Source organism: Canis lupus, chromosome 9, assembly GCF_011100685.1.
Source record: "Canis lupus familiaris isolate Mischka breed German Shepherd chromosome 9, alternate assembly UU_Cfam_GSD_1.0, whole genome shotgun sequence".
Lineage (NCBI taxonomy): Eukaryota > Metazoa > Chordata > Mammalia > Carnivora > Canidae > Canis > Canis lupus.
Genome location: NC_049230.1, coordinates 1,426,401 through 1,447,056, shown reverse-complemented (window position 1 = coordinate 1,447,056; position 20,656 = coordinate 1,426,401). Strand labels below are relative to the sequence as shown.

Here is a 20,656-nt window from a genome sequence, read left to right as displayed (position 1 = left end):
ACTGGATCTGGCCGAGGATCTGGCGGCCGCCGAGGGTGGAGGGCTGCGATCGGGTTGCGGCCTCACCGCGAGTTTTCCACCAGAAGGGCTGGGCTGGGGAGTGGGAGCCGCGTAGGCCCCTTGGACGGCGAGGAGAGGAGGGGAGAGCCCGCGTGGCCCGGGGCGGGAGGCGGGGCGCAGGGCCGGAGCCGAGGGCCTGGGGGCCGCCAGCACACGCGGGGAGGTGGTCAGGTGGGCGGGCGGAGCTCCCCACCCCTGTGCCCCGGGCTCCGGCCCGGCCCGCAGTCCAGGGGTGGCTGAAATCCAAGCTGAGGTAACAAAAGGCAGCCGCGTCCCTAAGCCGGAGCAACTCGGATCCGCCTCCCACCCGCCCTCGCAGCCGCGGCCAGAGGGCGGCAGGTCCATGAGGCCGGCGGGGCCTCCGGGGGACGCGCAGAGAGCCTCCCGGGCCACTCGGGGGGCGCGGGGCCGGGCCCGAAGATGCCCACCAACGGGCTGCACCAGGTGCTGAAGATCCAGTTCGGCCTCGTCAACGACGCCGACCGCTACCTGACCGCCGAGAGCTTCGGCTTCAAGGTCAACGCCTCGGCGCCCAGCCTCAAGAGGAAGCAGATGTGGGTGCTGGAGCCGGACCCGGGCCAGGGCAGCGCCGTGCTGCTCCGCAGCAGCCACCTGGGCCGCTACCTGTCCGCCGAGGAGGACGGGCGCGTGGCCTGCGAGGCCGAGCGGCCGGGCCGCGACTGCCGCTTCCTGGTCCTGCCGCAGCCCGACGGGCGCTGGGTGCTGCGGTCCGAGCCGCACGGCCGCTTCTTCGGCGGCACCGAGGACCGGCTGTCCTGCTTCGCCACGGCCATCTCCCCGGCCGAGCTGTGGACCGTGCACCTGGCCATCCACCCGCAGGCGCACCTGCTGAGCGTGAGCCGCCGGCGCTACGTGCACCTGTGCCCACAGGAGGACGAGATGGCGGCCGACAGCAACACCCCGTGGGGCGTGGACGCGCTCATCACCCTCATCTTCCAGAACCGCCAGTACTGCCTCAAGTCCTGTGACAGCCGCTACCTGCGCAGCGACGGCCGCCTGGTGTGGGAGCCCGAGGCCAGTGCCTGCTACACGCTCGAGTTCAAGGCGGGCAAGCTGGCCTTCAAGGACTGCGACGGCCGCTACCTGGCGCCCGCGGGGCCCGCAGGCTCGCTCAGGGCGGGGCGCAACACGCGGCCGGGCAAGGACGAGCTCTTCGACCTGGAGGAGAGTCACCCGCAGGTGGTGCTGCTGGCTGCCAACCGCCGCTACGTGTCGGTGCGGCAAGGTACCGGGGGCCCTGCGTGCGGGGGCGCCCTCAGGGGTCACGGGGCCCGGCGGTGGGGGGCAGTGCACGGTGCAGGCGGCTGAGGCGGCGGCTCCATCTGACGCCCCGAGCCCTGGGCCTGCTGGACGGACGGCGGCGCCCTGGGGGAGGCGGGCGAGGCCGGGGCCGCCACGGTGGGGGGGGGGGCTGTGCCCCCGCTGCGCTGCCCCCTGCTCCCCTTCTCGTCTGCTCCATCTTCTGAACTTTACAGGAAAGTGGGGGCGGGGCGAGCACACTGTGGCCCTGGGCTGCAGCCCTGACTCAGAGCCCTCCGTGCCTGACCGGTGGGGATCCTCGTCCAACCAGGAGGGACCTTGAGGTCCCTCCAGGCTGGTGGCCTCGCCCGGGGCCTGGCTTCCTGGTGGAATGCGCTGTCGCTGCCTGGCAGGTGCAGCTCTGCGTCAGCCCCGCCTCGTGTGACCAGGAGCCTCCATACGTGACCACACGCCCCCCAGGTGAACCTGAGGTCCCGGAGTGGCCCCTAGCTGCCCCCACCTGGGCGCACAGACCTGGGAGTGGCCCGGCACGCCCTGACCTGGCCCACGGCCACCGCGAGTCCAGCTGGCAGGGGCCCAGCCAGGAGCACATGGGAGGGGCAGCCCCGCTGCGGCTCCGGGGTCCCCAAGGCCAGTCCTGCAGCGACGGGCATTCAGCGAACACCTCCCGGGCGCCCGTGTGGACCCCGGCCTGGTCTTGGGCCCCGACGGAGACCATGGGTCCTTGTCCTTCCCAGTCTAGCCGCACCGCGCTCCGGCCTGCAGGAGGCCCCGGGTGACTGTGGGATTCGGGGGAGGCGCTGGGCACGCAAGCACTTGTATGGGTGCAGGTGGCACGTGACGCGGTGGTGCTGGTGGGGACGGTGGTGGTGGTTGCTGCCCTGCTCGGACCGTCTCTGCCACGGGCCATTTCCCTGCTAAGGACGCGGCGTGCCTTCTGCTGTAGAGGTGGGGGCACCCACGTTGGCCTGCTCGGCCCTGTGCAATGACCCCGGGGCCTGTGACCTGCCCCCCGATGTTCAGATGTTGCCTTGGCGACGACAGCTGCAGGACATGGGTTGGGTCTTGGGGGAAGAGGCAGGCGGAGCTGGGGGCTCTGCGGATCCCAGCAATTTTGCTGGCCAGGCCGCCCCCAAGCCGTCTTGCTCCCCACCGGGTGTCTGGGAGCACCCCGGTTCTCCGTTCTCTCCACCCACCACCTTTTCTTGCTACCCCCTGAACCAGTCGGCTTCTTCCTGCTGCACTCACTGCCGGGCTTCATAGAAGTGGAAGTCTGGGGGTGATGGGGTCCCAGATGGACACGGTCGCCAGCTCAGGCCCGATCACGTGACCGAAGCATCACAGCTGCTGATGGGACGGTGGGGATGGCGCTGCCCCGGGCCGGGAGGAGCAGCCTCAGGCGCTGGTGGAGGACGGCAGGGCTCACCCCTCCGGTGCAGGCTGCCCTGCCCTCCTGGGGACCCTCGGGCCCCCTTTCCTCCCGCTCTGCCATCTGCACACAAGAGGAGGGCAGGGAGGTGACGACGGGCCTGGGAGTGAACCCCAGGCCCCAGCTGTGCCCTGGGCCGTGGGTGGGGGAAGACGAGGGAGCCCGCTGTGCCCACCCAGCAGCTTTGGAGGGGGGTTATAAATAGAGGCTGGTGTGGGTCCTGGGGCGCCAGGGCAGCAGCAGGCAGATTACCTGATGATTAGCACAGTGGGGGATTTGCTGGCACCGCGGGGCCTGGCTCCTGGGCTGCGGGGGGTCAGGCCGAGGCCCACAGGGAACGCAGTGTCGCGGCCTGCAGTGTGGCCACCCGGCCGCGCGGCTCCTGCCTCCGAGGAGCGCCTTCTAGATCTTAACTCCAAAGGGTTTGTTTTCTTTTTAAAGTATTTTATGTATTTATTCATGAGAGACATGGAGAGAGGCAGAGACCCAGGCAGAGGGAGAGGCAGGTCCGTGCAGGGAGCCTGATGCAGGACTTGATCCCGGGACCCCGGGGTCATGTCCTGGGCCAAAGGCAGATGCTCAACGGCAGAGCCCCCCGGGCGCCCCTTAACTCCAAAAGGCTCTGGAGGAGGCCCCTCTGCCGGCAGGTGCCCCAAGAGCCTGCTTTCCCCATCTTCCTGGCCCCCGCCCCCGCCCCCGCCCAGGGAGAGGCGTGAGGGGCTCCTGTCTCCTCCCGCAGGGGTCAACGTGTCAGCCAACCAGGACGAAGAGCTGCACCACGAGACCTTCCTGATGCAGATTGACGGCGACACGGGGAAGTGCACCTTCTATTCCAGCACAGGAGGCTACTGGACCCTGGTTGCCCACGGGGGCATCCAGGCCACGGCCACGCAGGTGTGAGTGTCCCCCCCCGTCCTCCACCTGCACCCCCACCTCCCCCCGCCCCCAAGGACCGCAGCAGCAGTCCAGCCAGAAAAGAACCCCCACTGGGGCGAGGGGGGCTCTGAATGGTGGTGCGTGGTGCGGGCCAGCGGAAGGCTGGGCTCGGTGCTGGACCCGAGGGGGAGAGGAAAGCTTGGCCCTCAGCTCCCGACACCCTGCTGCCCTGAGGGGACCTCACCCTGACCTTCCCAGCTCTGCCAACACCATGTTTGAGGTGGAGTGGCGCGGCCGGCGGGTGGCCCTCAAGGCCAGTAACGGGCGCTACGTGTGCATGAAGAAGAACGGACAGCTGGCGGCCGTCAGTGATTTTGTGGGTGAGCAGTCGCCACGTGTCCTGGGGACCCGGGGCCGGGCCTCTCCCGGGGGACGGCACCTGCCCACACCCCGCCTCTAAGAGCTGGTCCCTCCGCCGGCAAGTGCCCCGACCTCACCGCTGGAGGTAACTGCTCCCGACGGCGAGGAGCCGGAGCCCTGGGCACCTACCGCCACATAGAGGCACCTGGGCTTGTGTCACCGGCGGCTGCGGCCTTTTGTGCCCCGGGGCCCCACCGCCCACCCTAACCCCGCCGGCGGCCCGACCCCGACCCCCCAGGTGAGGACGAGGAGTTCATCCTCAAGCTCATCAACCGGCCCATCCTCGTGCTCCGGGGCCTCGATGGCTTCGTCTGCCACCGCCGCGGCTCCAACCAGCTGGACACCAACCGCTCGGTCTACGACGTCTTCCACCTGAGCTTCAGCGACGGCGCCTACCAGATCCGAGGTGGGCCCCGGGGTGGCGGGGGAGCGCAGGGTGGGGGGCCACCCGGTGCCCCTGCCGACCCGCCCTCGCCCCCAGGCCGCGGCGGCGGGTTCTGGAACACCGGCAGCCACGGCAGCGTGCGCAGCGACGGCGAGCGCCCCGAGGACTTCCTATTCGAGTTCCGGGGCCAGGGCCGCCTGGCCATCCGCGCCCGGGGCGGCAAGTACCTGCGCGGCGGCGCCTCGGGGCTGCTGCGGGCCGACGCCGACGCGCCCGTGGGGCTCGCGCTCTGGGAGTACTGAGCCTGCAACACGGCCTGGCGGCTCCGGGGCCTGCGGGCCGGGTGGCGGCCACTGGGGTCTCGGGGGGCTCCTGGGCGGCGTCCTAGGCAATGCCCCAAGCACCTGGGGACAGGGCCCCCCAGCCCAGCAGGCGGGCTCCAGGCCTCCTGCTACCCCCCTCTCGTTGCCCCACGCAGGTTGGATGCCAGGGCAAGGTTTGCGGCTCCCCAGCCCCCAAGGACCCCCACCCCGGCCGGTGCCTCCTGGGTGAGCTGCGTGACCCAGGGCATCAGAGGGGAGAGCCCAGGGGGAGATGCAGACCCCGGGAGTCACGTGCCCTAGAGCCTGAAGGGAGGCGCCCATCCAAGCTGCTCCCCTGGCCTGGGTCCCGAAACCCCCCAGCAGGGGCCACGGTGGGTCAGTGAGGACTGTGGCGCGCTCGCAGGGTGGGGATCCAGGCGCATGTGCAGACCACAGCGGGAAGACCCCCCGACCCACACCCCCCAGCCTGGCCTGCTCCTCACCTCACTGCCCTCCTCCTGCGAGTCCCCAGTGTGCCCCCCTGGGAGGACCCACCCAGAGCCCTGAGGCAGCGGCAACAGCCACAGCCTGTGCTGCCCCCTGCTGGCACTTGGGGTAGGGCTTGGGGTCACCTGCTCAGGCGCCCCAAGGTGACAGCCAGTGACCACAGTGTGAGGATCCCATCGGGAGCCCCAACCTGCCCCGTTGACCAGTGTGAGAATCCCGCTGGCGTCCCCAACGCCCCTCGCTGACCACAGTGTGAGGATCCCGCTGGGGTCCCCGAACCCCCTGCTGACGCCATGGCGCGCCTGCCCATAGACACTTGCTGAGGAGAGCACGCGCGGCCGGGGAGGAGAGGCAGGAAGAGGGCCTGGGGGGCTGCAGGAGGGGCCAGCTGGGGGTTCATGGCAGGCTGGGACCGGGTGAGGGGGCCACGCCGGGGGTGAGGAGCCCCATGCAGCAGAGGCTGGCGAGGGACACCTGGAGCCGTGGGACGTCCCGTCCCTGATGGGGCGCTGGCAGGGCACCCAGCAGAGGCTCCCCGCGGATCTGCCGCTGCCCTGAGCATCCGGCTGGGCCGAGGCCCGTCCTATGGCCTGTGTCCCACTGGTCCTCACCCCACTACGGTCCCCCCTCGGTTGTGAAGGTTCCATGTGACTCCACTGTACTTCCTGTCACCTGTCAGGCGTCCCTGGGGTTCTCCTTTTCTGGAGACTAGGTGGTGGGCCCTGAATGACGGCCCCACACCTGCCCCGCCCTCCAGGGGCCTCCTGCCAGCTGCAGAAGCGCCCCTTCCCACTGCTGCTCCAGCCCTGGGAGGACCAGTGCCCAGGCGTCCCCGGGGGCAACAGCTGCGCGGTGGGGATCAGAGGCAGCCCAGCAAGCCCCAGGGGCCAAGGGAGGAGGTACCACCGCCCCCCACCCCCCAGCGTGGACTCCGTGTAGCCACCCCCACTCTCCTGGCTCTGATGGGGAGCACCCACTGGGAGATGGCTCGGTCCTCCCACACCCTCAAGGCCTGGTGGGCACTTCGGCCCAGCGCTGGGGGACTCCCTACTGGCTCCTACGACCATGGAAAGGCCAACACAAGGTTCACCCAAGTGTACCTGAGGGACCCCAGAAATGCAGCTGAAACTGCCCCCCCCCCCCAATAAAACACACAGCGGAAACTGAGTTCAACACGAAGAACAGACTTGTCCTGGGGCAGGGGGTGCCTCGCGGCTCCCGCACGCACAGGAGAGCACCATGTCCATGTCTAAGTCCAAAAGGAGGGTCACCCCCCCAGATGCTAAAAGCACCAGCACCAGAGTGGAGCCACAGCCCAGGCTGAGGGGCCCTGGATACCGCGCACAGTGCAAGGCGCGGGTGCAGCCCCGGCCGGAGGCACCTGTGTGATGTGCTCAAGCCACGGGGGAACGTGGTCCCAGCTGGTGACCTTGGCAGCTGCACAGGGGCAGGGCTGAGGTCCCGGAGGGGTGGGGGCAAGACGGTGTGTGCGCGGGTGAGTGGGGGCCAGAGTGGTAGGAACGGCCCCGGCCACAGAAATGAACCCACCCCAAGTCCCACACCGACATGTTCTGTGGCCCCAGCCCCGTCTCCAGGGCCTGACATCTGGATGGAGGGGTGTCGCTGAGCCACCCCAGGGCTCCAGTGCCATGACCAGGTTCAGTGGGGAGCCGTGGGCAGGTGCTGAAAGAAGAGGAATGATGCGGGCGGACTGGGTGGGGAGCGAGGGCAGGGCCCCGTGCCCGCGTGGACACCTCCCTGAGCGCCTGTAACCCACGTGCGGCCGGTGCCCTTGTCCTGTGCGGCGGCCAAGCTCAGCTGCCTCCCCCACTCCCCACGGCGACACCAGGGTCAGGAGCCGGGCAGCAGCCGCTCATGTCCTGGGCTTTCCTCCCCAAGACCACGTGGGCACCGTGGTGGGACGGACAGGCCCTGCAGGCATCACACCAGGAGGAGGCTGGGACTCCGCAGCTGCCTGTACACTTGCAGGAGCTTCTCGGCAGTGGTGCAGGAGCTGGCTTCGTCCTCTGTGCACAGCCGGTCCCGAAGGGTCTGCACCTCCTGCAGCAGCGCCTGGAGGGGGGGCAGCAAGGGCTCGGACCCCGCCTTCCTGCCGGGCACCCCTCTGGGGACTCCCATCATGCACAAACCCTATGGGCTGTGGCAGGTGACCCAGGACTGCATGGGACGTGCAGCCAGGCCCCCAAGTCCCCTCAGGACGGAAGCGAACAGCTGGGGTGAGGGGGACCCCCTCCCCAGGGGACAGAAGGGTCCTAGTGGAGGCGGACAGCCATGAGGAGTGAGGAGCAGAGTCCTCTGGCTGAGCACTGGGCAGCCCGCAGTGCTGGGTGACCCATGACGCGGGTGTGTGAGCCCAGAGAAGCCTGGCTGGGGGCGGTCCCTGCTGGCCAGGCCGCTGGGAGGCCCCGGGGACAGGAGCCAAGGGGCCTCACCTCGTGGTTGGCGTGGATCTGGCGGAGATACTGCACACGGATGTCAGGCGGGCTGCAGCTCTGGGCAGCCTGCTGCACAACCATCCTCTGGGGAGACAGGGGCAGGGGCTGCAGAGGACGCTTCCCACCCCTCTGACCTCAGCCCTGCTCCGCCACCTCCGAGGCCCCTGTGCCTCTTCCACTCCAGCCCTCGCCTGACAGAGAGGTACCTGGCAGTCACCTGCTCCTCAGTCCTGGCTGCTGCTCCCCGCGGGGGCCACCCAAACCGCCCCAGTGGCACATGCACTCGGCATGGCCCCCCTTGGGGCTGCTGCCTGTCCCACATTCTGGGGGAAGCCCAGGCAGCTCCTGGGGGCTCAGATCCGAGTGCCCAGACAGGCTCAGGCGGTGAGGCCCCGCCAGGCTCTGTGGCTACCACCCACCTGGCAGGTCCCCAAAACTGAGGAGCCAAGAGAACATGTGCTGGTTCTCAAGGGTGCTCCTGTTCCGGGGAGCACGATGTCCGCTGGCAGAGGAGGGCCCATGGCCTGCGGCCCCCTCACAGATTCCTGCGGGGGCACCCAGCCTCCCCGTTAGCCGCCAAACCATGGCCCCCAAATCCACATGCGCAAGTGCGGCCCCAGCAGCTCAGCACGTGACTGCACTGGGACTGCACTGCACTTGCCAACGAGGCAGGAGGAGCGCACGCGGTGCGCCCCAAGTCTGAGGGGGAGCAATGAGGACAAGCAGTCAGGACAGACGAAGAACAGCTCTGTCCGCACGTGGCCGTGGGGAGAGGCCTCGGCCCACAGCACTGAACTCCTGTTGCCCAAGGTGGTCACACCTCCCCCTGGCACACGCTCTGGCTGCCGTGCCCGGCAGGGTCTGGGATGCGGAGACACCATCTGAGGCGCCGGCCTCTCTGGGCAGAAGGAACGGGAACCAGTCTGGGGACCGGGTGTCCCTGCTGGGAGAGCCCCGCTGACAGCCTGCAGTGTTGCAACTATAGTCCCGAGTGGCACGCGCCACACTGCGCTCATCGTGGAGCCGCACGGGGTGACCGCAGGGGACACGGGCTCCTGAGTGGCACCCACGCCCTGGGCGCACCGGGGTGTCGATACCAGCAGCACTCAGGGCCTCGTCAAAGCCTAAAAGCCTAGACTGCGGGTCCTCCGATTCTCAGGGTCTGGGGCAAGCCTGGGAGTGTGCATGGCCAGTTCCCAGGGGAGGCTGATGGCCGCCCCCGCAGAGTCCTCTGGGGCCAAGGCCACAGGCAGAACCAGTGGCGGGGGGGGGCGGGGAACGGACTGGCTGGCCACGTGGCTGCTGGCTGCTACACCAGGTGGGGTGGCCCTACTCTCGCTTTCCCAACAGAGATGCGGAGACTCAGGGTGCAGATGCCTCGGCCTGGGACCCACGCCAGGCACCCAGCCCCGGCGCATGGCCTCTCCGCACAACCTCTGCTTGGCCAGGCAAGGGCAGGGACCCACGGCTGACTGTGACGGAGAACACGCACCGTCCTCTGTCACAGGAGCGCAAGGGCTGCCAGCACAGCAGGGACAGCTCCTGTTACTGAAGGGCAACCCGCAGAGCTCCCCCACGGCCACCCCGCTGCCTATAGCTCTCCTGCATGACACAGACACGCAGGAGCAGAGAGAAGGAGGGACGGTCCCGCGACCCCCACGCAGGCAGCCACGCCCCTGCAGCCCCGAGTCCCTCCCCCCACCGCCTCCCCCGACTTCCCAAGCAGGCCCACCTACCTGCAGACGCCCAATGACAGCGTGGTGAGCCTTGCACAGGGTGGCCAAAGAGGAGCTCTCCACTTGGATCTCTACGGCCTGCAAGGGCCCTGCTGCACACACCTGGGTCACGGTCACCTATAACACGGGAGGAGTCTTACCACCCACACCCAGCCCCGTCCCACCCTGAGGGCAGCTCGACCTGTCCCCAAGAGGCCCTGGGGACCCCAGTCCTCTTCCCTCGGAATCTAGACTCATGACCCTCACTGGACAAGGAAGTGACTGTGCCTGCTTCACCGTGGACAGTCCCTGCCTGGACCACCCTGCGGCCCACACTGGGCATCCCGGGTCCCAACAGCAGGGCCAGGGTTTCAGATGTGGAACAGGGAGCTGGCTGGGTGATCAATCAGCCACTTGCTCCCCAGAACATCCCAACCCCACAAAGCCGAAGCTAAAACCCCGACAGGGATGGGCCGTGGGCCAGGATGTGCAAGGCCCCAGGGGCCTGGGCATTTTAGGAAGACCAAGAGCACCTGGCCATTTCCAGCACCTGTGATGCAGGGCCCAGAACCAGGGCCCAGGGACGCCCCAACCTAGACATGATGGCCTGGCCTGAAAGGCTGTGCAGGGGCCGGCCCACCGCCTCAGGGACACGTGTCCTGGCAGCCTGGGCGGCTCCGCAAAAACCCAGTGCTCGGTCATAAGAGTCTGCTGGACATGGCCTGGGCCTGCCAGCAGGAGCACCTCAGGGAGGAACGAGTGTGGAGAGCGAGGGGCCAGAGCACCAGCAGTCCCCGCTCAGGGACTGGAGTCAGTGGGCGATGCCCTGGGGTACAGACCACCGCTAAGCAGTGCCGGGGCACCTGGCCACGAACACCTCCAGCGCGGGGGGTGGGGGCCCACGTGTGAAGGACAGGCCGGTCCCCACAGGAACACCCCAGCGCCACAGAGGCCGCTCCAGCACAGCCATGCCCCAGGCGCGTGTCAGAAACCCTGGCCAGGCAGATGACCCGTGCCTTGACACCTTCAATCAGCCCTGAGATGCCACGCGGAGAACCACTACCATACAGGCCCATTCCCCCTGGGCGCTGACCCCTGCTTGCCTCTCGGATGGTGAGGTGGACCTCGGTGCCATCTGGGGCCACTCCCTGGATGGAGGACAGTGGTCGGGTCCTCACGGCCTCCAGCGCGGTGTTCTCGGCGAGGAGCCACTGCAGGGTGGCACAGCACAGGGACGTGGCTGGTGGACAGGGGCGGCGCAGTGAGCTCCGGTGGGTCCTGGGAGAGGGTGGGGCCCCGTGTCCACAGGCCCTGGGGCCAAGTGAGACCACTCAGCAACACCAACCTGAGTGACTGGGCCCCAAGGCGGCCCTCAGCAGCTCTGCTGACACCTTGATCGTAGCCACCGACGGGGGCAGGAACTTGGCCCACAGGGAAGCAGGTTCCGCTGGCTCACCGTGCGGCCCGAGGAGAGCTCCCAAGAAGGTGTCCACAGGGTCGCAAGCGGGGCCCAGTAGGCTGGCAGCCTGCGTGTGGGGTGCAGCCAGGCCAGGGAAGCGCAGGCACTGCAGCAAGTCCACGGTGTGCTCGCTCAGGGGCAGGCAGATGCCGTCCTGCTCGGGCAGCACGGCGGGGGGGCCCTCATCCAAACAGGAGTCTTTGAAAGACTCTGAAGGGGCCAGGGCCTCGCCCACGACCTCCCTGAGGCTGTAGTGTAGCGCGCAAGACACCGTCACGGGCAGGTCCAGGGCGCCATCCTCACCAGGGCCCAGTGGCAGCGTCACTTCCCGCCGATCGCCAGGGCCCAGCTGGTCCACGGGGATGGTGTAGGTGGTGGCCGAGCCAGCCACGTCTGGGTCTGGGGCTTGCGAGCTGGTCAGCACCTGCACACACAAGGCCCAGCCCCGGTCCAGACGGAAGCCGCTGTCGTTCTGCAGCCGGAGGGTGGCCGTCAGCACATCCCGCAGCTGCAGGCGGCTCCAGGCCGTGCTGGTGGTGCAGGAGATGGGCCTGGGGCCCTCCCGGCTGGCCAGCAGGATGCAGCTCACATTCATGGCTTCGTTGAGGCATGTCAGGGTTTTGTTCCGCTGGTCGACTGCCTTCTTCAGGGAAGATACCCTGGAAAGAACACGCGTGCGCCGAGGGCGGGGAAGGTGGTGGGGGCCTGGTCCCTGCTCCCGGGAGTGGAAGGCACCAGAACCTCGCTCCCGGACACACATCCGTGAGGAGCCAGCACCACCTGAGGGCAGCACTCCGGTCCCGCCCAGCCACCTGGCCTGACGCCTTCTCTCGGGTGGTGGGACCACAGCAGCCAGAGGACGGAGCTGACCCGGCGCACACTTCCAGCGCCAACGGGTCAGGGCTGCGTGGGCCGGTGGTGTCCGCGGGGGGGCTGGCCTCCTCGCCGCGTCCCGCCGCACTGAACTGGCCCCGGCGCTCCTCCGTGATGGCCCAGAGGGCGGCAGGTACCACAGCCCCAGCCACAGGGCACCAGAGCCCACCCACGCACTTGGGCCATGCAGAAGGGCCGCTGAGGGTGGCGGGAGCCCGCTTCCCCGCCGGGTCAGAGCAAAGAGCCGCTGGGACCGGGAGGGGGCGAGAAGGGGCCGGCAGGCGGGCTCTAGGGGGCGGCGGCGTCCCTTCACCTTCCCACCGGCGTAGCCCCGGCCTGTCCGAGCTGCAGGCTGCGCGGCCGCTCACCTCTCAGACACAGTGCCGATGTCACACAGCAGCTCCTTAATCTTCTGGCCGCTGTTGGCCACGGTGGCTCTGCCGGGACACGGCGCGTCGGAGGTCAGGGCCAGGCTGCAGATCATGAGGCGGCCCCCAGCGGACAGGGCCAGGAGCCTGGCGCCCCCTGGAGAGGCACGGCCACGGGCCGGTCAGTGGGCGGGGAGGGGCTCATCCTCAGGGGCCAGTGCCCCAGGGAGAAAGGCAGGCCCCGGACACGGCCCTGAGGAGCCCCGCACGCGCGCGTGGGCCGCGGAGAGCCATCGAAGGGGCCGCCTTGGTGGGGCTGCCCCCAGGGCTGCATGGGAAGGGCGCCGCACTCACTGGGGCCTTTCTGGAAGCCTGCTGTCCCTAGCATCCTCCCGTCCCCGTCCCCACCCCTGGGCCCCGCCTCCCGCAGCCGTCTGGCATCTCCCACAGGCCAAGGCATGGCAGCCAGAACGGCGGGTACGGAGCCCGTACGTGGTGCTGCCATGTACTCGGCCTCTCACCCGACATCAAGCACTGACCCCTGTGGCTTTGCAGGCCTCGTGGGCCATCTGGACAACTGCGTGCGCTGGAGGAGGGTGGCTCTGTCCTTGCCCCATGGCGCCGGGCAAACACGGCTCCAGCCCTCTCTGGGCTCTGTCCGGGTACAGAGCGGGCCGGAAGCGGGCCCCACGGGAAGCGGGGCAGGTGTTTGCTAGCCTTCAGAAATGCCAGGGCTTAACTGGAAGTGATGTGGACTTCCCTGGACTGCCCGTCATAGCCCTGTCACGGACAGACGCCCTTGCCTGGGCCACCAGGTGCAGCCCCACCCCCAGCCACACAAGACACCAGACCAGGCACACCCTGGCCCTGAGACAAGGCGCGCCAGGTGCCGAGCTATGGCAGCTGGGAAGCCCGCCCATCAGGTGTGCGAGACACGGGAACAAAGCAAGGTGAGGGGGACAGGCCAGTTCACGGGACAGGAGACAGCCACCCGTTACGTCCCACCCCCACCATGACAGGCTGCGGGGTCTCAGGTTCTAATAGCAGCTTGTACCTTCAGGCATCTCGGACAACACAGACAGGGTGACGACACTGCAGATGCCTAAGCTGGTGGGACACAGCGGAGATGGCAGGCCTCCCGGGCCCCCGTCGGGCTGCTCGGGCCTCCAGGGGGCGCCTCCCGCAGCCAGGTCCACGACACATAGCTCTGAGGGGGTGCTATAGTACACTCGGCCCCCTGCGCCACAAGCCGCACAGAGCACGGGCCCTGGGAGCCTGCACTCCCGCAGGTCTGGCACCAGGTTCCCTACCTCAGCCCAGCTGGCCCTAATGGCCAGGATCCGGCCGTGGTGACCGAGTGCCACGAGGCAGTCAGGGTGTGTGTCCTCAGCCGATGACTCGGTCTTCAAGGCCCCAATGAAAACAACGGGTTCCTCCAGGTGATGGAGGATCTTGACGAGGGCCTTTGGGTCACCAGGGGACAACCTTGAGGTGACCAGGGTCTTCAAGACCACACAGCAGAGCTGGCCATCGGGGAGGCCACAGACGATCACGGGTGATTCCAGGAGGGAGGCATCAACTCCAAAGAGTAGCCCAAAGAGGGCCTGTTCCAGCGTGAAGCCCCCGGAGCCCCGCACGTGGCCGTGCAGCGCGCTGCTACCCGGCGGTGACACGCAGCACAGCACCGGCAGGGAGCGAGGGGCTGCGGGCTCCCCAAGGGTCCCAGCCAGGGGGCTGGAGGTGGACAACTCCACCTCGCCGACTTGGCCTCCGGGTCTAGCGTCATTCCCTGGACGGGGACACTCAAACAGCTGTACCTTCCACCGGGCAGGGCCTTGTACCAGGGTGACAAGCATGTTGTCGACCACGGTGAAAGCACACAGAGTGGTGTTGGGGAGGATGCAGGCCTCCGGGTCCACGGGGATCACGGTGCAAGGGGGCTCACCGTTCGCACTGTCCTCGCTGTCCCTGTCCTCCCCGTCACCTTGGCTCACGGACCTTCAAAAACCAGGGAACCGCTAGTCAGAAGGCTCGCAAGCTCTTGTACCCGCACGGCGTCACTGAGCACACTGGGCCTGGAGTCTCCCGGGGAGTGACCTCAGTGACCAGGACAGCCCCTCGTCAGAAGGCCCACCCGGGGGCAGCTGGCCCGCCGCACTACCTCCCAGCTGCCCACGGACCACTGTCATCGGCACCAGTCACCCCAGGACACACATGCAATGGAATGTATCGGGCTTTGAGAAATGGGGCTCAGAAGCAAATTCTCATGGGTGCAGACCTGTAAGACCCCCAAGGCCTAGTCTGTGAACCGCACCCTCTCCCTTTTCCAGTCCTGAGCCAGCAACGGGCAGGAATCTGCGTCTAGGCTCTGCACTGGTGCACGGGGGGGCGGCCCCTCTAACCACTGGCCGGGGCTCAGGGTGCTTTGGCTGACGGCTAACCACACAGCCCCGTGCAAAAGGGGGATCCCGCCCCTGCCTCGGGTGCACACTGCAGCCAGATGCTCGTTTCCTGTGGATTCTGCAGGAGCGGGAGGCTGCTGGAGGGGCACCCCGGGCTTCAGCGCCGGCCCTGAGCCTTCCGGCCCTGGGGGGCCCTGGCCCAGTGCCCCGAGGCCCCAGCACGCGCGGCCCCGCCCCGGGTCACCTGCTCGCCTGGCCCAGCGCCAAGCCGTAGATGCCCTTGCGGGCGCACAGCACGTAGAGCGTCCTGCGGGGGCGCGACAGCTCCAGGTGCCACACCTGCCCGGGGAGCCGGTACGCGGCCTGGACGCGGGGGAAGGAAGGCGGCGTCAGGCCAGCGCCTCCGGGGCCCGCGCCCCGCCGCCCCCCCGCCCCCCCGGCGCTCACGGTCAGCAGCCGCCCCTCCTGGTCGTACACGTAGACCAGCTCGCGCCCGGTGGACACGAAGAGCTCGGCCCCGCGGCACAGCACGTGCGGCTTGCCCGCCGCCGGGCCCCCGAGCGGGCAGCGGAAGGCCGCCAGGTAGTCCACCCGCGGCGCCGGGCTGGCCATGCTGCGGGCGGGGGCGCTTTACGGCCGCCCACGTCGCGGCGCGACCTCCACCGTAAAGCGGCCCGGCGGGGCGTGGCGGGGGCGTGGCCCGGGCTCCGCGGCGCGGGTTGCTGGGGTGACGGCGGGAACCCCAGGCCCGGCTGCGCCCCGCGAGCAGCGCGGTGGACACGCGGGATACCCCAGGGCCTGCGCTCGCGCCCCCGGCGCCCTCCCGGTGGGGGCCCCGCGGCCGGCAGCCCCCCACGCTCCACGGCCGTGCGGGGCCCCGAGCCCCGGTGGTTGAGCGCGAGGTCGCGTCGCGTGTCCCCCCGTGCGCCCCGGGACCCTGCAGGCCGGGCCCGGAGATCGGGGGTCCCCGCGGGCCGCTCCTGGAGTCGGGGGTTTCCCCGCTGCGCCGTGCGGGGACGGGTCACCTCCCCGGGTCACCTCCCCGAGCTGCCGCCGCCCCCCGCCAGGGTTTGAGCTGACCTCGGGCGGAGGCGCCCTCCGCCCCGCCGTCCCCGCCCCCGGCCGGTAACCGCGTGGGGCGGGGCGAAGCGACACGGCTCCCCGCGCCACGCCCCTGCCTGCTCCCTGCTGGGGAGGCGCCGACCACTGGGGCCAGGGCTGCAGCGGCCACGTGGGCCCCTCCCTCAAGGCAACGGCGAGCGTGCAAGCCCCCGGGCACGTGCAAGGGGCCCCTGCTGGGCGGCCCCAGCGCCAGCCCCAGCCCCAGCGCTGACCCGGGAGCACAGGGTGAGGGGGGCACCTCGCGCCGGCCGTGGCAGCCACTGCTGCAGGGTTTCTGGGTTGAACTCTAGGTGAACGCAGCACTCGGTCCACGGTGAAGTCGGGGCTGGGGGAAGAGTAGGGCGGCCCGAAGAAGAGCTCCCCGTGAGACCCTCACAACCGGGGAGCAGGGCGGGCTCCTTTCCTAGGAGAGGGCACTCTGCCTCCCCCGCCGGGCGACCACCGTGCCTGGCGAGCTCACTCCCATCCCAGCCCTCCCAGGCGCCAGGGACTGAAGGAGGGAGGTAGGGCTGGCCAGGATGCCCCTGCAGGCAGTGTCGGGCTGGGTCACCACTCGCTGCCCCATGCCCTGGCTTTATGATAAACAGCCTACCTCCAGGGACAGCCCCCGCCCCCCCCCCCCCCCCCCCCCCAGTGCCAGTCCCAGGGGATTTACAGACAAACGGAATTGAGGGCTGGTGAGGAGTCGCACAGCCTCCTGCGGGCTTGCAAGCTGCGCACTGCTGTTACTGCCTTTGATGCTAAATGCAGGGAGGAGCCACGGTGAGTGCAGGGCACCCCTCGCAGGCAGCACAGGGTCTCTGCTGTTCCCTGAGGTGGGGGGCTCCCTTCATCGAGCCACAGTCTGAGGTGCACCAGGGGTCGGGGAGGGGGGCAGTGACCAACTTGGGGACTATGGTTGGTCATGCCAACTGCACTGCTGCTGGGAGCAGCCAGGCCTGAGAGCCCCTGGGGCCCTGACAGTGGCCGGAGTCTCGAGGCCACAGGACAGGGTGGTACAGAGAGGGGTGTTTGGAGGCTGGTATCCAAACAGCAAAAGGGGGTGCCTCTGGCTGCCATTGGCAAGGGGATTCAGGACGAGCAGCACGTCAGCTGCAGCCCACTCACCCGACACCCGAACCGTCTGGGGGCTTCCAGACTGCATCCCTCACCTGCTGCAAGCATCTGCCCTCCCCCCTCCAGGAGCAGCCACATGGCTGACGGGCAGGGAAGCACCCAAGGGAGGCGGCTCTCTTCCAGCCCGGTAACACGCTGGGGTCTCCCCTTCAGTGGCCCGAGGAGGCCAACCTGGGAGCATCAGGCAGGCACACTTGGGGCACAGAAGGCCCCAGGGCCCAGGAATGACAATCTGGAGCACAGCAGTCACTTCAGGAGTTTTATTGGCTTCACGGCGGGGCCGGCATCCAGGTAACGCTATGGCAGGCCCAGTGGCCACGGCCCCGCGGAGCTGGAGTGGCAGCACCCGGGGCAAGCTGGTCAGAGGCCGAGGCAGCCAGCTCCGTCCCCCGGGGAGAGGCTGTGTCCACGCGAGGGCCAGCAGGATGCAGGTGGTGCGGGTGACCCCTCTGTGCGGGAGGAGGTGGCTGAGCTGCTGGGGCAAAGCCTCCGGCGGGGTGCCCCCCACACCCTTACGCTGAGCTTGGAGTCTATTTATTTGGACAGTAAAGTGCGTTACTGAACAAAGTGACTCAAAACCAGAAGCAGAGAAATCACACTTTTCTTTCAGCTAAAAGACAAAACGAATTATGCATCTGCCACGACTTCAGAGTGAGGAGAATGTTGGCTGAAGAGAGAGGGGAACCAGCTTGGGGTAAACGGTGGAGAGGGGCCCTGGGAGACAGGGGGCTGCGCTCAGGGCCCGGGCCACCAGGCTCCTCTGCAGCCTCACATCGGATCCCAGGGGCCAGAGCTCCAGCCAGCGCAGCCGCAAGAATCACATCCGCAAGGCCATGGGTGGCCCCTCAGCAGGTGGCTGGGAGCCGAGCTCCGGCGACAATCACCACACACCGGTGGGGGTCGGTGCTTCAGGCCGGCTTCTCAGCACATCTCCGGCCCACCCCACCCCCTCGCCAACACCAATGGCTCTGCTGAAGGCAGACCCAACCAGATGGGGCCCTGGCCCCCAGAGCAGACCAGTCTTGAGTGACCCACACCAGGTGCACTGGAAGATGCCAGGCACAGCCCTTACCACCAGAAAAGCCAACACGCAGAGACCAGAGTTCTCTGTCCACAGTGCCGTGACTAAGGGAGAGTCCCACAGGCCTCCCCCGACCCCAGGGCAGTCCATGTCTGGGCCAGCCTCTCCTGTGGGTGCCATGCAGCTCCGAGACCCGGCCCTCATTAAGGCAAAGAGGCATCAGGGTGCCGCCCACACCTGCCTGGGGACCCTAGTGCACAGGTACAAGGCCTGACCATGACCTCTGTCCTGGGACCCCGCAACAGTCCCCATGGGCCTCACAATAGGCCAAACCCATACTCTCACGGGGGCCTGATGCAACGGCTCTGTCACCGTGCAGGAGCCCAGGGGATGGGCAGGGCAATGGGAAGAAGGGGCCAGAGCTCTGGGACCTGGGCAGCCTAGTGCACCCCGGGGAGGCCTGGCCCGAGGCATCAGCCTCCTGGAGGGGCTGCTGCCCTCCTGCTGGACCACATCTACAGCTGTGTGGCTTGGCAAGAAAGTCTCAGGCACTGAGGTTTACTTCCAAGAAATGACCGTGGGTCTCTGTCCACCCTCGCCCACCCTGTGTCCTCCCTGCACCCGCTCCTGGGAACTCACTACTAGAGGAAAGGAAGTGGGAACTAGTCTCTCTCACTCCCCTTTTATGTAGTTTTTATCTTAAAAAGAAATAAATAAAAGTCTTCTGGGCAGAAATTACTGATAACTGTTATTACAACCAACGCAGACTTTAAAAATCGCACCTGGAGGTCAGGTGAGAGCAAGGAGGAGGGTGGGCAGCAAATTAACCTGCAGATCAAGCACAAGGGAGGCCAGGAACCCTGGGCCAACTCAGGTTTCCATGGCAATGGCCCCCGGCAGGGGAAGAGGCAGTCTCCCAGCCAGGGTCTGCCCAGAGCAACTGGGTACAGCAGCCACCAGGAACTCCCAACTGGAACCGTGGGAGGGGTGAGAACAAAAAGCATCCAGAGGAAGGGAAGAGAAAGGTGGATAGTGACAGTAAGCCCTCCCCACCCCTCCCTACCCCAGGGGACGGTTCTGAGGTGCCCAAGTCCTTCCGCCACCTGGGAGGCTGGTACGGGGCGTCAGCCCACAGTGCACCAGCCTGGCTCTCCCTCCAGGGAAGCCTGCTGCTGAGAAGCTTTGTGGGTCAGAGACCCGAGGGCAGCCACCCTGCCCTGCCCATCAGGGCTGCCCGCCATCGGGCAATGGTTACGATGATCCCGGCTTCAGAGAGGGCTGGGCTGGGCCCAGTCCTGCCAGCAGGGGCCGGGAGCCCTAGGTCCTCGGGAGGCTGCACATCTCACAGTGGCCGGTGCCAGGCTGGTTCATGAAGGTGCAGTGCTGACAGGCCCACATGGCAGCCGTGGCGGCGTGCGTGGAGCCCCCGACGGCGCCGTACTCGTGGAGACCCGGAAGCTGTACTCCGACTGTGCCTGTGGGTGGAAGAGAAGTGGCCATTCGTTGCTGTTCGGTGTTTCCGCGTGGGGAAGACATTCCACCCCGAGAGCCCTCTATCGTGCTGCTCAGCAGAGTAAAAGGCGACTCTGGCCTCCACCACAGCCAGAGGCACGGACAGACAGGGCTGCAGGACCTCCGAGGGGCCCTGCTCGCACACAGAGCCCTGCCCTACAGGGCGGCCACCCGCAGAACTCAAAGCTGTCAACCGCGACCGGCTCAATCCCACTGCTGCCCTCCTTGCTTGCGGGTCAGGGGCTCCCCCTCCTACTACCAAGGCTGGGTTCCGGGTGAAAACACGGCCTCTGGCCACCCGTGCCCCTCCTCATGGACATTTGGGCCACTGACACTTTTGAGCTACAATCAACAAAGCTGCCGTCAATGCACGGGCACACCTCTCTCAGCTCTGGGTGGACCTGTGTTTTCACGTCTTGGGGGAAAAACCTAGGAGCAGGCTTGTTGGATCACAGAGGAAGTCAAGGTTTCTAAAACACACCGCGGCGGCTTTCACGTTGTCACCGGCGTGCGTGCGGCTTCCAGCTGCCCTGTAAGCTCGCCAGCACTTGGCGCTGTGGCTGCTTTGACGGCCTCTTTGATGGGGGTGATGGGCTCTTGCTTAGAGTAAACTCCATTTCCCGGCCGACTGAGGCTGCTCAGTGTTGCTGTTCTCTTGTGGGGAAAAGTCTAAGTCACCCAGGTTGTTTTTACATCCTAGTGTAGTTGACACAGGAGGTTCTATCAGTCTCGGGCATATGATATAGTGATTTGACAATCCTATGACAATCCTGTACAGTGCGCGGTGCCCCCGCAGGCAGGTGGGCTCACCCCACCACCATCTTACAGGCTTATGGCTGGGCTCAACCTGCAGCCTCTCCAGGCACCCCGGACTGACACAGACGGTGCCACAACATTAAAGCTGCTGAGTAATGTTTCTCCGTGAAGGATCTAAAAACCACACTGGTGGCCCGGGCGGGGGTGGGGGCAGCACGCAGACTTGCGGGGGGGGTGGCCAGCACCACACCACTGTCCACCCGAGGACACGAGGCTGTGGGGCTTCACTGTAGGGAATTTGGTGGGAACAAGCTGTCTCCTGCCTTAGAGTGGTGAGCAGAACTTCAGGAGAGCAAGCGCTTGTGGCACAGCTGGCCAGCCACAGTACTGCTCTGTCAGATTTGTATGAAAAGAAAACCTGGGGATCCCTGGGTGGCTCAGCGGTTTGGTGCCTGCCTTTGGCCCAGGGCACGATCCTGGAGTCCCGGGATCGAGTCCCACATTGGGCTCCCGGCATGGAGCCTGCTTCTCTCTCTGCCTGTGTCTCTGCCTCTCTCTCTCTCTAATATAAATAAATAAATCTTAAAAAAAAAAAA

The 20,656-nt window shown here is 67.4% G+C and overlaps 3 protein-coding genes across 7 annotated transcripts in view; 1 reads left to right on the top strand and 2 right to left on the bottom strand.

Moving 5' to 3' along the window:
• The first annotated feature begins 207 nt into the window (after positions 1-207).
• FSCN2 (fascin actin-bundling protein 2, retinal) lies at positions 208-6,427 on the top strand. Its single transcript, XM_038546332.1, has 5 exons — positions 208-1,306; positions 3,510-3,666; positions 3,905-4,026; positions 4,305-4,472; positions 4,548-6,427. The coding sequence occupies exons 1-5, from the start codon at positions 481-483 to the stop codon at positions 4,751-4,753; spliced, it is 1,479 nt and encodes a 492-aa protein (XP_038402260.1). The 5' UTR covers positions 208-480; the 3' UTR covers positions 4,754-6,427.
• Positions 6,425-15,155, bottom strand: FAAP100 (FA core complex associated protein 100). 4 transcript variants are annotated; one of them, XM_038546330.1, is made up of 9 exons: positions 14,981-15,155; positions 14,778-14,896; positions 13,186-14,129; positions 12,132-12,288; positions 10,777-11,549; positions 10,525-10,671; positions 9,453-9,569; positions 7,714-7,800; positions 6,425-7,333 (listed from the first exon to the last, which is right to left on the bottom strand). In XM_038546330.1, exons 1-8 carry the CDS (start codon positions 15,143-15,145, stop codon positions 7,757-7,759), a joined length of 2,466 nt encoding a protein of 821 aa, XP_038402258.1. In that variant the 5' UTR covers positions 15,146-15,155; the 3' UTR covers positions 6,425-7,333; positions 7,714-7,756. The 4 variants fall into 4 exon arrangements, 3 of the variants coding, with proteins under 3 accessions (XP_038402258.1, XP_038402257.1, XP_038402259.1); XM_038546329.1 differs by having other exon boundaries at positions 10,535-10,671; XM_038546331.1 differs by having other exon boundaries at positions 10,535-10,642.
• A 2,201-nt stretch (positions 15,156-17,356) lies between these two features.
• Positions 17,357-20,656, bottom strand: part of NPLOC4 (NPL4 homolog, ubiquitin recognition factor) — a 65,754-nt gene continuing 62,454 nt past the window's right edge. For both annotated transcript variants that reach the window (XM_038546327.1, XM_038546328.1), the window contains one exon: positions 17,357-19,267. In XM_038546327.1, the coding sequence (XP_038402255.1) occupies positions 19,110-19,267 (158 nt within the window). In that variant the 3' untranslated portion in view covers positions 17,357-19,109. The remainder of the gene's footprint in view (positions 19,268-20,656) is intronic.